At 35.5% G+C, this 16858-nt stretch overlaps 1 protein-coding gene across 1 annotated transcript in view; it reads right to left on the bottom strand.

The window, feature by feature from the left end:
* LOC123564605 (carboxypeptidase E-like) overlaps positions 1-11722 on the bottom strand; it is a 41927-nt gene extending 30205 nt beyond the window's left edge. Inside the window, exons 1-2 of the mRNA XM_045358306.2 lie at positions 11286-11722; positions 2464-2678 (exon numbers count right to left, since the gene is read on the bottom strand). Of these exons, the coding sequence (XP_045214241.2) occupies positions 2464-2678; positions 11286-11568 (498 nt within the window). The 5' untranslated portion in view covers positions 11569-11722. The remainder of the gene's footprint in view (positions 1-2463; positions 2679-11285) is intronic.
* Positions 11723-16858: the final 5136 nt, after the last annotated feature.

The raw sequence follows: 16858 nt of genomic DNA, 5'->3' as shown, positions 1-16858 counted from the left end.
CCCTGAGCCTTTGGCTCTGGTGAGCTAAAAAAGTGAAAGAATTTTCAAAATCGGCTAAAAAATGAGAAAGTTATGAGCATTGATCAAAATGGTGGCCATTTTGTTTCCATGGCAAAATAAGAACAAAATGGTGGAATTATTGAATTTCCAGATATATATATTGACTGTATTTACATTTGTCCTAGCAGATCATTCATGTACATGCAAATTTTTAATCTGAAAGTCAGAGTGAGTACCTTAAGAAGGGGCATAATTTTGACCCAAAAAATGCTAGAGTTACATGACTGCAAGCTAGGTCACCTCTTGTCAGATGCCAAATTCATATGCGGAAGTTTGAAAGCATATATTAGAAGCCTACTAACATGGATGTAGACGCCAATGCAGACACCAACAAAAGGGTGACAACAATAGCTCTTCAATTTGAAAATTTTTTAATAGTCGAGCTAAAAACTGACCCATTTATGTTCTCAAGTTTTTGCCGACAGGTCTGAAGTATTTACCAATTGGAAATGCTGGAAGGAGACTCAAGTAAAATAATGACACAAAAGATACACAATTACAGGCAAGTGAATCATAATTATTGACTGAGACAAGAGGCTGTTTATCATGTTTCAGCCCTGTATAATTTCCATCAGGGATTGGCTGCAGGCTGATATTGTAAACATTCTTACCATATATTGATTCTTAATCAAATTTGTCCAGTTTCCATGTCAGAGATGACCTTTGTTGACACAAGTGCACAAATCTGCTCTATACTAAAACAGCAAGTAGTTTGGACTACCTTTTATTACAAAAGGTTTGCAATATTTGAATTGTATCAATAGCCATCATACATCTTTTTTTGGCAAGTTTGAACCAAGTCAGTTAATTTTCAAAAATCATGCCTTTTAAGTATTTGCTCTTGGCATCTAGCTAGATCTAATAACCCACAGTTCTGTCGACTGAGAACCCTTTTACAAATTCATCCTAGTAAAAAATTTCAGAGCACTCTGTAAACCCTGAAACCAGTTCACAATACACATATTTTAACCACTAAATCACATCCAGACATGGATTTTGTCAATTGTTTTTCTTACCAGTAAAATACTAAGGCCCTCTTATATACAGAAGTCAATGAGTGTAATCTTTAATAAATATACTATGGAATTTACAAGTTTCCAATTAGTAAATTATGGGATTATAATCTTGTTCCAATGCTGAAAAATTCTACAGCTAATCCTGTTAATTTACTTTAGGTAATAATATTTTCTTAATCTAGATCAATGCTAAGAAATGCTAGTCAGTACCGGTACACTCTGGACAATCACCTTCTGTCAGGCAATGTCCTTATACATCCAGATTAACTCCAGAGTTTCCAATAAACTTAAGATAACTGTTTAGAATCACATCAACACAATTTAGGTCTATTGGCCACCAGGGGTCAAAATTAGCAACATTTTCTACTAGCTAAAAGTACCTTTTTGTTAACTAGCTAAAATGAAAAGATACCGGCTAATGTCATGAATGTTAAACTATAATATTTAATTACTTTATTAATATTTTACTGGCCAGAACCTACTGATAAATCTTTGTAAGTAGCCAGTCACAAAAAAAATTCTATAAGCTTAAAATAGCTAGTGCCATTTTTATCCACTTACAAGCTAAAGTCAAAGCCTTCCATGTTAACTTAATGCAAGCTGCAATCATGTATCATATCAGAGTTTTGTTGAACAATGAAATATCATTTTTAAACATAAATGATAACACATGCAGAAAAATGTATACCTGCAGAACAAATTTTATTAAACCTTTGAAGACATTTACTTGGTATATTATTGACTAGCTGAAATTAGCTAGTACATTCCAAGCCTACTAGCTATTCTCAAATTCCACTAGCAATTAGCTTGTATGTGTCTAAATTTGAACCCTGGCCACTTTTTCAGCTTTTGATGGCTGAGGAAGACCCCAGGTGCCCCTCTAAGCATAATTTCATCACAAGCACTAGCTGGATGGCTTCCTGACATATTATTATTATTATCTAATAAAGTAAAGTCCCTTTGACCTTGACTTTTGAGTCACTGACCCCAAAATCATTACGGGTCATCCCCTAATAATACTAAGTCATTGTAATAAGTTTGAAGGCTGTAACACTTTATGATTTAGAGTTCAGAAACCATTTTCATTCATTATGACCTTGACCTTTTAACCCCAAAACAATAAGGATCCTCCTCAAGGGGTGCAAGGGGTCATCTTCTTTATAGGTTTTAAAGCTGTAACTGTTTCTGACACCTTCCTTTCTGACACCGAGTTCAGAAATGGAAAATGTTGACAGATGGATGAATGGACAGACAATACCTTTCCATGATACCGAAATCTATTTCAAAAGGGGCTTATGTAAAATATTATATGTCATTGAGCATATGAGTATGGTATGAAATGAGAACCATGGCAAAATAAACAGAAAGGGTTGAAAAAAATCCTTACTGCTGCTATCTTCCAGCCATCAGGATTCATAGATGGCATTATGTGTATACGGGTGTTTTCAATCAGCCACAATATATGCTCTTCATCAAATTTTCCCTCTGCCTTCCTGTCACCTCTGTATATACCACACATGTAGTCCATAAGTCTGAGGAGAAGCTCACGTCCCACAACCTCGTTTCCGTGCATGTTGCCAATATACTTGAACTCGGGTTTGCCTAGAAAATATGACTCACAACAATAATTCTAGTGTCTTTTTTTTCTAACAGACACGGGAATGTGGCTGGAGCCTTCAAAACTGGGGAAAAAATCCGCGCAGTCTGGTCAGGATCCATACTGTTTGCTAACAGTTTCTCTTATTATAATAGGGTTTGAAAGTGAACAGTATGGATCCTGACCAGACTGTGCAGATGCGCAGGCTGGTCTGGATCCATGCTGGTCGCAAATGCACTACCGGTATATTGGTTTTCTCATGGTGCGGCTTAAATGTTACATTTAGAAAGAAATTTGTTCAGTAAGGACTTAAGTTAGCACATTGCCATGGGTTTCATACCTTTGCATTTCCAAGAATACAACTTATAAAGAAATATGTTAAAAACTAGATGTATGCCTCCACTTCCTGTCACTGTACATGGTTTCAGAACAAGGTGAACTAGAATTATAACACAGGAGTGACGAATTATACCCCCACAATATGGCCTTGTCACAGAACTAAGCCAATGTCAAAGCTGAACTTGCTTGACCTTTGACCTACTGACCTCAAAATCAATAGAGGTCATCTGCTGGTCATGATCAACCTCCATATTAACTTATAATAATAAGTTTCGTGATCCTAGTCCCAAGCATTCTGAAGTTATTGTCCGAAAACCGTTTAAATGTTCCGGGTCACTGTGACCTTGACCTGTGACCTACTGACCTCAATATCATTAGGGGTCATCTGCTGGTCATAACCAACCTCCCTACCAATTTTCATGATCCTAGGCCAAAGCGTTCTCAAGCTATCATCAGGAAACAGTTAATTGTTTCGTGTTATTGTGACTTTGACCTTTGACCTATTAACCTGAAAGTCAAACTTGACCTATATTTGATCATGTTACACCTGTGTACAAAAATTTATGATCCTAGACCGAAGCGTTCTCAAGTTATCATCCGGAAACCATTAAACTGTTCGGAGTCACTGTGACCTTGACCTTTGACCTACTGAACTCAAAGTCGAACCTGACCAGTATTTTATGATGTAACACCTGTATACCAAACTTTTTGATCCTAGACCGAAGCGTTCTCAAGTTATCATCCGGAAACCGTTTAACTGTTCTGAGTCACTGTGACCTTGACCTTTGACCTACTGACCTCAAAGTCGAACCTGACCTGCATTTTATGATGTTACATCTGTGTACCAAAATTTATGATCCTAGGCTTTAAGGTTCTCAAGTTAACATCCGGAAACCATATAACTGTTCAGGCAGGGTTGGCGACTACCTGCCCAGGGTGGGTAAACCCGCCCGGGAAAACCCGGGTTGGGCAATACTCCTAAAAATGAATGAAGTGGGCAATACTGGACAATAAGAAGTTTTTCTCCTTTTTTTTACAAAACAATTGAGTTTCTATGTTGTAAAATGTGAGCTAATTCTTACATTAAGTTTTACTTACTTTGAAACCATTGGTGAAGTGATATGTAGCTGACAGAACAGTTTTATTAACAAAATTATCATTTATTTACCCAACAAAATATTTTCTATGTGAAAGTAAACACCCTTCAACATTTGTAGTTACAGATATATGGTATGAATTTATAAATGACACAGTATTACTTTGTATATATAATCTACACACTGTCAGTGATCACAATATAGAATGACCTCTCTAGGTCACAACTAGATTTTGCTTATATGATAGTCTAACAGTCTAGTTCTTCTTTGTCACAAAGCATCCTGTAACTGAACACAAGTTTTGTAGTCTTTTCAATCCCAAGCCTGTTTCTGAGTTTTTGTCTGAATAATACCAAAATTTGAAAACACCCTTTCTGTTGATGCAGAAGATGCCAGCATATCTAGAATGTTTTTGGCTACAGTACCCTACAGAGTGGTCTCAGGCTGATCTAAAACCAACACACTGCAACAAGCCTATGAGCTTTCAGTCTAAATTTTGGTACTAACCACAGTGTCACAGTCTTTACATTTTGCAATCTTTTTTAATCATCCTCAGTAACATTAAAACAATTCCACACAGGGTCCGTAGGTTCCATGGTTACAGGACAGAAATTAATCAACATTGTGATCTAAATTGGAAAGTTGATTTTCATGAGTAAAACCACAGGTGGCAGTAACGTACCTAGGATACAGTATGGGTCCATGAGCCATATGCACTTAAATTTACTACAATTATAATGTTTTCTTAGGAAAAAATGACAAAAAGCCATTTTGAAAAAAATTTTGCTCCTGTGACAATGAGCCATGAGATACATTTGCGAATATTTGCAAAAAAATCTAAATTTTAAATGATAAAATTAAGCTTCTTTCTGCTCTTCTACAACAATGACTAAAATTCTAAATTGTTGTTATCATTTTATGGGGAGAGGTGGACCATGTGTGGTGGTGTAAAACGTATTTCATTTCCGTAGGGTTTAGTTTTTTTTGGTTTTTTTTGTGTTTTTTTTTGATAATTTAATTTTGTTCATGTTTTTTTAACAGACGAACTTAATGTAGGGGAGAGAGAGTGATATCTGATGAGGCTACAGATCTATGATAATGTGGTTTAAACGGATTCACCGAAAAGGTCACACACTCGCAATCTCCGGACGTCGATCTAAAAATTTCCTTCCGTAAATACTGTGTGCTAAGAAAATCTACATTTCTGAAACTTTACTTAAAGTAATTTACATAAGCCTCTAAATGTTGAAATCTATTTGCATATGTTAAGAGAAAAATATGCACACATTTAATAAACAGAATACTTACGACATGCAACGCACGTGTATTGTTTTCCCGCCAAAATTTAATACAGAGTTCATCAGCAATAAATTAATTTTTAGTGCTCAGAGTTCAGGATTTTTGTTTAACGTCATTTTTTCAAGTCGTGAAAAGCGAGATTCTAAGCTATTTTCATGTTAACATCTGATAAATTAACAAATTTTGCGCAGCGACATCAAGTAACAAGAGGACCATGATGGTCCTGAATCGCTCACCTCTTCCCACATGACCAAGTTTTGAGTATAACGTCGTTTTTTCTATTATTTGACATAGTGACCTAGTTTTTGAGCTCATGTGACCCAGTTTTGAACTTGACCTAGATATTATCAAGATAAAAACTCTGACCAATTTTCAAGAAGATCCACTGAAAAATATGGTCTCTAGAGAGGTCACAAGGTTTTTCTATTATTTGACCTATTGACCTAGTTTTCGAAGGTACCTGACCCTGTTTTGAATTTTGCCTAGATATCATCAAGGTGAACATTCTCACTAATTTTCATGAAGATCTCATGAAAAATATGGCCTCTAGAGAGGTCACAAGTTTTTCTATTTTTATACCTACTGGCCTAGTTTTTGACCACATGTAACCCAGTTTCGAAACTGACTTAGATATCATCAAGGTGAACATTCAGATCAATTTTCATGAAGATCCATTGAAAAATATGGCCTCTACAGAGGTCAAAAGATTTTAATAATTTTAGACCTACTGACCTAGTTTTTGACCGCAGTTGACCCAGTTTCAAACTTGACCTAGATATCATCAAGATGAACATTCAGACCAACTTTCATACAGATCCCATGAAAAGTATGGCCTCTAGAGAGGTCACAAGGTTTTTTTATTATTTGACCTACTGACCTAGTTGTTTAAGGTACATGGCCCAGTTTCAAACCTGATCTAGATATTATCAAGGTGAACATTCTGACCAATTTTTATGGAGATCCATTCACAAGTATGGCCTCTAGAGAGGTCACAAGGTTTTTCTATTTTTAGACCTACTGACCTAGTTTTTGACTGCACTTGACCCTGTTTCGAACTTGATTTAGATATCATCAAGATGAACATTCAGACCAGCTTTCATACAGATCCCATGAAAAATATGGCCTTTAGAGAGGTCACAAGGTTTTTCTATTATTTGACCTACTGACTTAGTTTTTGATGGCATGTGACCCATTTTCGAAATTGACCTAGATATCATCAAGATGAACATTCAGACCAACTTTCATACAGATCCCATGAAAAATATGGCCTCTAGAGAGGTCACAACATTTTTCTATTATTTGACCTACTGACCTAGTTTTTGATGGCATGTGACCCACTTTCGAACTTGACCTAGATATCATCAAGGTGAACATTCTGACCAATTTTCATGAAGATTTCATGAAATATATGGCCTCTAGAGAGGTCACAAGGTTTTTCTATTTTTAGACCTATTGACCTAGTTTTTGACCGCACGTGACCCAGTTTCGAACTTGACCTAGATATCATCAAGATGAACATTCAGACCAACTTTCATTCAGATTCCACGAAAAATGTGGCCTTAAGAGAGGTCACAAGGTTTTTCTATTATCTGACCTACTGACCTAGTTTTTGACGGCACGTGATCCAGTTTCGAACTTGACCTAGATATCATCAAGATGAAAGTTCTGACCAATTTTCATGAAGATCTTGTGAAATATATGGCCTCTAGAGAGGTCACAAGGTTTTTCTATTTTTAGACCTACTGACCTAGTTTTTGAAGGCACGTGACCCAGTTTCGATCTTGACCTAGATATCATCAAGATGAACATTCTGACCAACTTTCATAAAGATCCCATGAAAAATGTGACCTAAAGAGTGGTCACAAGCAAACGTTTACGGACGGACGCACGCACGCATGGACGGACGACGGACACCGCGCGATCACAAAAGCTCACCTTGTCACTTTGTGACAGGTGAGCTAAAAATAGCGGCATTCATAAAGTTTTCGGTGGCAGCGCACACAAATTTAATCGGAAGAGGTGTAATGAATGAATAAGACAGGTTACCCTTATAAAATCATTATTGTCAGGACCAGAAATGGACAGGAAATATCAGTTCCCGCTATAAATACTCCTGATTTACACTGACCTGAAAAGAGACTGGAGTAGCCCTTCTGCAAACACAGTATCAGTCATGAAACGCACGTGCTTCTTTCCCGGCAAAACTATAATAACGTATCCACAACATAATTATTTTCGCACACATGCACAATCAATCTCATTTCAAATTTACCAAAAGTATTCTCAGATGTTAAACAAGAGGTTCTTACAGTTTTATATATAGTTTCTTGGGTTTTTTTTGTGGTTCAATACGTTTTTTTTTCTTTAGAACGGACAGCATTATTGCAGCAGACGACTTTGTGCACGTGAATAGTTGTTTCTTGTTTAAGACGCTTACTATAAAAGATAGGTTCTTATTCATAATTATTTAAATATATAAGCAAAAATAACATTTTACATCTAAAAATATATTATAATGGTCTGAGGTAAGTATGGTATTTCGCGCTTTGAAAATTTGCTTTTTGCACTCGTCGGCAACATGAACCTAATTTTGTAAGCGTGTCAACGCAGCAATCATCAGATCTAATATATTTATTTTTCACACCTTGTGGCTGATGTAATTATCGGCCAGTGATAGAAATTCGGGGGGGAGGGGGTTAATTGAAAGTGCTGCTCTGTCACGAATGCAGTTTGGATTAATGTTCTGCAGCTGATGGGAACTAATAAAAATAAATTCTGTTCAGAGGGCCAATAAAAAAATTCGGAGTGCAGTGTTTTCAGTGGGTGGTCGGGAGACAGCAAACAAACATAATTTTAATTTTGGCCTCAGTAAGAGCCAAGTGATCTCGTTTGCAGTACAGACAGTGTACTGTCTGTTTGTTGATGTTTTAAATTTAAGTCTTCTATGTGCTTTAAACTTAGTCTTTTATGTGCTTTCTTTTATATGATCTAGAGCAGTGATCTAGAGGAAGATGCTCAAGGCCACACCAACCTTAGTAAATATGCTACTAGCATTCACTAAAGCTTAAAATGCCTTTAAAAATTTCTTTTGCCTTTTATTTTTCTTTTATATATAGATGCTGCCAAAATTAGCACCTTCTATGCAATAAACTCACTATGTCGTGTATTATGTGTATGTCATTTCCCTTTTACTTATGTACTTATCTTTTTACAGGTTTGTGCTTATATGTGCTATGTATGTAAGTTTCTTTTTTAATCATATAACCGTGCCATTCTTCCGCTGTAATGTAATTTATGTTTTAATATGCATAACTTAGGCGTTAAAAAAAAAATTGTTTGTTTCCGGTATCCCGACCTACCCTAAATTTTTGGCCCGACCATAAATGTTTTTATGGCCTTGGAGAATTTTTTTTTCAACTTTTAACAAAAAGTTGCAAAACTGCACATTTTATGCTTTAAACATGGCCAGTGATGTTAGAAATCAACTTACTGATGCTCTAAAGGCATAACCCCCTTATTTGTATTCACTTTTTGACACAAAAATAATTTCCGAAAAGTCTCCCCTAATAAAAAAGAAATTTCCGAAAAAAAAATGTATCCGACTTACCTTCCCTAATATTTTTTTGAGCATGTTACTGGAAAGAAAGAATTTTTTTTTAGGCCTTATCTTTCTTTTTAGCCGTTTTATTTTTGTTAATTTCTGTTTTCGTTGTTTGTCGGGAAACAGCTCGCTAATGTTTTTTGTTATATTTTATCTGACGTAAAAAAATGGTTCTTGTACTGAATTTTTCACTTGTGATAATCATCGAAGTATAAGACAAATTTATAGGTGATTTATCCACGGTGCAAAGCGCCGGGGATGAAAATCCCCAAGATGGTAACGTCCGTATATAGTTATTCGTCTTTGTTGTCTGCATATACTGAGGCAATTTTTTCGATGTTTTCCGGTTCCGGTTTATGTACACAACGCAGACTGGTTATCTGCAAGAACATCCGAGCACCCCGAATCAGTCACAGAAATTCGTAAACCGCGCCAACATTATTCGTTTAGTTCTTTTTCGTAATGAAAACTGTATATGCAACTGAAAAACACTTTTAAAACAGTAAGGAAGTGTAAAGACCGTCAAGTTTCTGCGTGGAGTGCAAACAAACAAAACAAGAGCTGTCTGATGACAGCGCGCTCGACTATTCGAAGAATTGATTGAAGAATGGGGTCAAAATATTTCCACGGATATTCAGACAAAAAGAATAATAATAGATTAGACAAACAATGTTCCTGTATTACTTTGATTTCGATAAGTCTTGCACTAAATGGCAATATATGAGCCAATTTCAAAGTCCAAAAAGGGCCATAATTCAGTCAAAATAGTTATGTACTCTTGCCTACAGATGGAAATCATAATGATAAACAAGTGTTCGAAGTTTAAAAGCCATATGTCAAATAGTTTTGACAAAACATAGACTTGTATGAAAACAGAACCAATTTCAAAGTCCAAAAAGGAATATAATTCAGCCAAAATAGATGACAGAGTTATGTTCTCTTTCCTACAGATAGAGACTATTATACTAAACAAGTGATAAAAGTTTCAAAGCCATATGTCAAAAACTTTACAAAAAATATGAACTGGTACGAAAAACTTAACCAAGATTTCTAAGTCAAAAGGGGCCATAACTCAGCCAAAATCCTTGATGGAGTTATGTACTCTTGCCTATAACTGGATATGGTGATGGTAAACAGGTGTTGAAAGTTTCAAAGCTTTATCTCAAAAGACTTTGTCAAAATATGAACTGGTACGAAATATTAACCCAGATTTCTAAGTCAAAAAGGGCCATAATTCAGCCAAAATCCTTGATGGAGTTATGTGCTCTTGCCTATAACTGGACATGGTGATGGTAAACAAGTGTTGAAAGTTTCAAAGCTTTATCTCAAAAGACTTTGTCTAAATATGAACTGGTACGAAAAACTTAACCAAGATTTCTAAGTCGAAAGGGGCCATAATTCAGCCAAAATCCCTGATGGAGTTATGTACTCTTGCCTATAACTGGCCATGGTGATGGTAAACAAGTGTTGAAAGTTTCAAAGCTTTATCTTTAAAGACTTTGTCAAAATATGAACTGGTACGAAAAACTTAACCATGATTTCTAAGTCAAAAGGGGCCATAATTCAGCCAAAATCCTTGATGGAGTTATGTGCTCTTGCCTATAACTGACCATGATGATGGTTAACAAGTGTTGAAAGTTTCAAAGCTTTATCTCAAAAGACTTTGTCAAAATGTGGACTGGTACGAAAAACTTAACCAAGGTGTGACGCCGATGCCGACGCCGACACCGACGCCGTGGTGAGTAGGATAGCTCTACTTATTCTTCGAATAGTCGAGCTAAAAATCCAAAAGCCAGTGCGACTGCGAGAACGTGGTGAATGACGTCACCGTCACGGCTTTCCGTAAATTTTGCAAAGTATGATATTCGCCGTAAGAGGTATGACACTAAATGTAAACTAGTTAGAGCGAAGTTTCACTTTTTTTGAGCAATGAGTGTTAATATTTATTTGTAATAGAATATAAAACATAAATCCCCATGCTAGGCAATGCCTTAATTCATATTATAGCTAATTTGTGACTTTCCTGGGACCTGGTAAACAGGGCCGCTCTAGAAAAGCTTACTGTCGCTAAGTGGCTGCTTTTTAATTTCTGACTTTTCCAGCCACCGCAACATTACAGTTTGGCCATCACAATACAAACCAAACTGTATACGTTGGATTAGTTCGACTAAGGGCCGCTCAAAAACTCTACAGAGCTTATGTTCAATGTTTCACAAAACCAGGTTAAACAAAATTTACCTTTAACTTAATATCAGGATATAAATGTAATAACTCACCTTTTACATGTATTCCAGGCCCCGGCTCTTGGCTAGCAAATTCAATGACCCACAATTTACTGTTGTTGGCCGTCGTCTTAGGTATATCTATGTTGTCTACCTCTGGCAAACTGTAAAGTCTTGTAATTTCGGAACATTTGTTATTGACTGCCATCATAATGTTTAACATTTCATCGTTATCGTGGTGTTTATTCCAGACGAATTGCTCATTTTCAATTTCAGTTCCGTAAGTTGTTGCGAAAAACAAAGGCAAAATCTTCAACAAAAAACAAATTTTCGCCATTTCTCTTACTTAGACTTCCTAAATATTCAAAAACCAGACTGTTCTCGGAGTGATCGTCAGTAGCTTAGAAGAAATTCAACAAAATCTGCTAAAATATTGGATTTTCATTTCTTATCCTGTTCGCTAATGTAAGTTGTTTGTGAATGACGTCATGAAATCATGTATAAAAATCAATACACAAGTGGAGAAGCCGTCGATGCTAAAATTAAAGGTGTCATTATTTTTCGAAGATGTGTTCAAAAATATAAATTTTAACAGAAAAGTGACCAAATAATATTTTCATATATATAATAGATGCAGCTAAGTTATATATTTTATATGATTTGAACATATATATAAAAAAGAAAATAACAATAATGGATAGTCCCTTCAGCCGATAGACCTACTCCCACGCGCTCACGCGATTGGTCCTGTTGATCGCTGCTGCAATTTCATTGGTAAAGACAATAGGTTAACTATACCAATTCAGTTCCTTCTTTATTTCACATAAACAATGAAATACTTGAAACCTCATTTTCAGTACTTAAATTTACTGTAGAGCATTTCAATGATACGAAAACCATATATAGTCATAATATGAAATTAGGCGCTGAACTATCTTACGGGAAAACCTAGCCTTTCTGATATTTTCAGTACTGACAGTAAGCCTGACGGTTTGCTCTTGTTATGAAAATATGGTACAAAGGCAAATGTTTTAAAATGTGTCGGTTTAACTGAACGTAGATCTAATCATTTCTTCAAATGTACCAAGACTAGACTGACGATGGAAAATAGTGTTCATGAGTTAAAGATAAAAGTGATATTTGGGAGCTCAGAATCTAGTCCCAAAGGATGTTAGTCAAAACACCCCCCATTTTGGTCAAAACGTCCCCCTTTTCTGGTCAAAACACCCCCCTTCCAAAATTTACCAGGTCAAAACACCCCCCTTAAAAATTACATATGTAAATACATATTAATTAAGTTAATTTGGTAAATAAAACATATTTATTTTAAAGTACCAGAATTAAAAAGAAATAATGGGTCGTTCCATGAGGAAACCTGTATTAGTGACCAAAAAAATCAAAATTAAGATAACAAAATATTCATTAAGAACATTCTTTTATCTTTAAAATCTTAAAATTTGAAGTAATTATCTTAAAGTATAGGTCCATGCATTGGCCAGAGTATTCGCAACTTTGGACAGGTGATTATGTTCATGCTATTAGTATTTCACTGCCTTGATAAAAAAATTTATGATTTTTATAACACTCTTCTCTTCCAGCAACAGCATGATAAGAGATTTTTTTCGGAAAATTATTTATAGTTTGTGTAAAAAGGTATTATTATTTATAGTTTGTGTAAAAATGTATTAAGTTAAACATTCTTTTCAGTAATATCATTCTCTTACTACGGTATATTTTTTCAGTTACTTATGCATAATTTGTCATTTCTATCTCCTATAACTGTTTCTTATGTCTTTTACAGCTACCGTGCAGGGGTTATGTCTGCAAGTTCCTTGCTAAAAAAGATGAGCACCATTTACAAACGCAGGCTCACTACAACAGTTCACGAGGAGGAATGATTGTGATAAAAACATTAACTAGCATAGGAGTGGATTTGACTTCTTGATATTGTGTAGCTGGAACACTTTGAATTATTATATTGTGAATTTGACTTCTTGGTGTAGAACAGTGAATGAATAGTGCGATATGTGATTTTTACTTAATAACTATGCAGTTGTGACTGTTCTGATGTTTTATTAATGTTTTATAAATAAAGTTATAACTCTGATCAGGATTTTTGTTCATTCTACACAAATTTAGATTGTATAGAAGAAAAGATTTTCCCTTCATAAATGTTCACACCTAATTACTGGTGATTAGTAGGTTTATAACACCTACTAATATTAAGCCCTCAGCACAGTTAATGCACAACCATATAGGTGATAGGTGTTGATTGCATTAATTAAGGTGCTAATAAATCATAAAATTTTGTGTATTATCATAATCCATAAGTTTCAAACCCTTTAAAAGATATGAATTAATTAAAAAGAATTAATAGATCTAATACAAAAAAAATTAGGGGGACGTTTTGACCAAATTCTAAACTGAATGGGGGACGTTTTGACCAAAATGGGGGGTGTTTTGACCAGGGGACGTTTTGACTTGATACCGTCCCAAAAATGCACCAATCAGAGGCCACCATTTACATACTTATATTTATAACTGTCCAGTACTATACCTCCTTCGGTACATACCTACACTCGGCGCAATGCGCCACGACGATCATGCATTAGCTGTCAATTTGTTTCTCTTATACAAATTTCTGAAACCGGGAATGCAAAGTTTCTTTTCATTTCGCGTGTTACCAATAGTGTTTTTTTTTTTTTTTTTTTTTTTTTTTAAAAACCCAACAATTTACACATTAAGCCTGCATAACGTCACGCTCAACCTCATGGCATCAGCGCATTGGATGATGTCGGTGCAACATGAAGTCAGACGTGACAGTATTCATGCTTAATAGCAAAATTAGAATTTTCTTTTAAAACTTATCTTTTAAAAGAGAAAATGGACATCACATGTACACTTAATAGGAAACCAGTATGAAATTAGGTGCTATTCTAAATGGCAGAGCTATCTTGATGAATCAACAGTGCCCCATAAAAAAATAAAGAAGTGGTGTTATCTTAAAGTGGCATATTAACCGGACTAATAAAATAATGGTTCTTTTCTTCAATCTTCTACGCAGTGATCTCCTTTACCGATAGGTAGAGATTTATGAAGTTGAAGGGAAGCAACTCCTGTGGCAGTTTGACTTTTCTTAAAAGACTGCCCCAGTCAAATTAAGAAAATTTATATTTGGAAACTTATTATTTCGTACTGGTAACAGGAAGAGTGTGGTATATTGGGTAAAAAGCTATAATTTCCTCCACCCTTTTTACACACACACACACACACACACATCTATTTCAGCTGGATTTTTACTTGAAAATTGCGCATAATTCCGCTTTAAATTAATGGCAATACCTGGTATTATGGATTCTTTTTATGAAGTTTAATGTTCTAATATAAAATAAGACAGAGCCTCAATCGGGAGTCGTTACAATCCATTAGCTTTCCCAGAAATATGCATTTGTATCAATTTAAAGGTTGATTTTGGAATAAAAAAAAACAATACTGCAAATATTTGTACTGATGTGCAAGACATTGCTGTTCGAACAAGTTATCTGTGGACGCTTATATTACGCACAAGGAAAAAGTGTATTCTTCCAAAAAAATCCTAAGCCAGACGTTCTGTGCACGTGCCGGAAGACCACATTTTTTAATTCAATAGTATATCTCATTCGGTATATAGGCATGAAGGGGGCAATTAGCCGGATATGCCTCCGTGGTCCACTCGAATGTAGTCCATATCAATATATAGTGCAATTTTCCCGCCTAGTAAAGGCCATTTTCATGCCAGATATAAGATTTATTTGTGCTTGATTGTAAAAAGGAATGTTCGCAGATGATTTTAAGCTACGTTATATGCTTCAGAAGATGATTGGAAGCTGCCTTGTAAAATGAAAGTGAAAGTAGGTATTTCCTGATGTCTACCTACGCAATATTAACGTTTTCATCACGTGTCTCAGTCACGTGACCATGGTTTCACTGCATTATGGTCAACCCCATATTTTTTGGGTATATTTTGATTGCCTAAAGACAGACCTTCAAGACAAGGGTAGTCTCGCAGGTAGTGAAAGGCTAGAAATCTTGATAAAAATATGTTATAAGTTGTTAATTTTATATAGAAAATAGCAGCGGATGCATTTAATACCTTCATACCTAAAATGAAAAATTCGCACTTCGTGAAAATTGCTTCAACCGATGTAAAACTGGTATTTTCTGATCAGAATTAAGCAATAAGCACCATTTTAAGACAAACATGGCATACTATTTGCATATTTCGGGCAAATTTGAGATTTTTTCGGAAAGTAGGCAAAATTCTGATTTTAAGGTGATTCCCCACATCTCAGTTTTGCATCAGCGTCACCATTTTAGGTAAAAATGACAGAAATCGATTATTTTTCGTGTTCTTCTAGCTGTTTCTTGCAAACAAATAATAGAAATAAGATAAGTAAGGCCGTATGATACTATATTTAATGAAAAATTGGTATTATCTATGCCCCTGACACGTTTTTTGCAGGTGTGGACTGTCTGTCTGAATGGGGCATAATTCCAACAGTAGCCATTCTTTCAAACTGAAAGTTGGCAAAATTGTTGACAATTGACTTACGTACATTAATTGACTGCAACAGAACGATTTTGAAAACTTTGGTATTTCTTATAGGCATGAAGGGGGCAATTAGCCGGATATGCCTCCGTGGTCCACTCGAATGTAGTCCATATCAATATATAGTGCAATTTTCCCGCCTAGTAAAGGCCATTTTCATGCCAGATATAAGATTTATTTGTGCTTGATTGTAAAAAGGAATGTCCGCAGATGATTTTAAGCTACGTTATATGCTTCAGAAGATGATTGGAAGTTGCCTTGTAAAATGAAAGTGAAAGTAGGTATTTCCTGATGTCTACCTACGCAATATTAACGTTTTCATCACGTGTCTCAGTCACGTGACCATGGTTTCACTGCATTATGGTCAACCCCATATTTTTTGGGTATATTTTGATTGCCTAAAGACAGACCTTCAAGACAAGGGTAGTCTCGCAGGTAGTGAAAGGCTAGAAATCTTGATAAAAATATGTTATAAGTTGTTAATTTTATATAGAAAATAGCAGCGGATGCATTTAATACCTTCATACCTATATCGCATGTTACCGTAGTGAAATCTGGCAAAATTTATAGAGTGCGCATGCGCGAAATATTACTTCCGTTGCTAAGGTCTTCGCCAAGTGTAAATCCCTCTACTGTCTATAGGCCTAATTATAATAAAGGAACCCTAGTCGCGTAATGGCGGACAGATTTTTGAACACTATTTTTTCACTTGGCATAGCCACAGAGGTCTAAATTAAATCTGGTTTCTGTTTAAATTTCATTTTGGACGTATTTTGACATTTTAGTAGGAAAAATGGGAGAGGACGTTGTATTTGGTGAAGTGAAATTCAATTTTAGTATGAGTAGTACTTCCAGGTCACAGCAGTGTGATTTTGATGTGATTTTACATGAAAACATATCAGGTCGGGTCTTTGAATCAAATCTGTCTGTTGGACGGATTACACCAAACCGGAAGTGACTACTCAGTGTTACATGTGAAGTAGTCCAAAATGTAGTTCCATGCTATGGATGAAATCTGGTATAATGAGTGACATGAGGA

Source organism: Mercenaria mercenaria, chromosome 2 (genome assembly GCF_021730395.1).
Source record: "Mercenaria mercenaria strain notata chromosome 2, MADL_Memer_1, whole genome shotgun sequence".
Lineage (NCBI taxonomy): Eukaryota > Metazoa > Mollusca > Bivalvia > Venerida > Veneridae > Mercenaria > Mercenaria mercenaria.
This window is presented reverse-complemented; position numbering and strand designations above follow the sequence as displayed.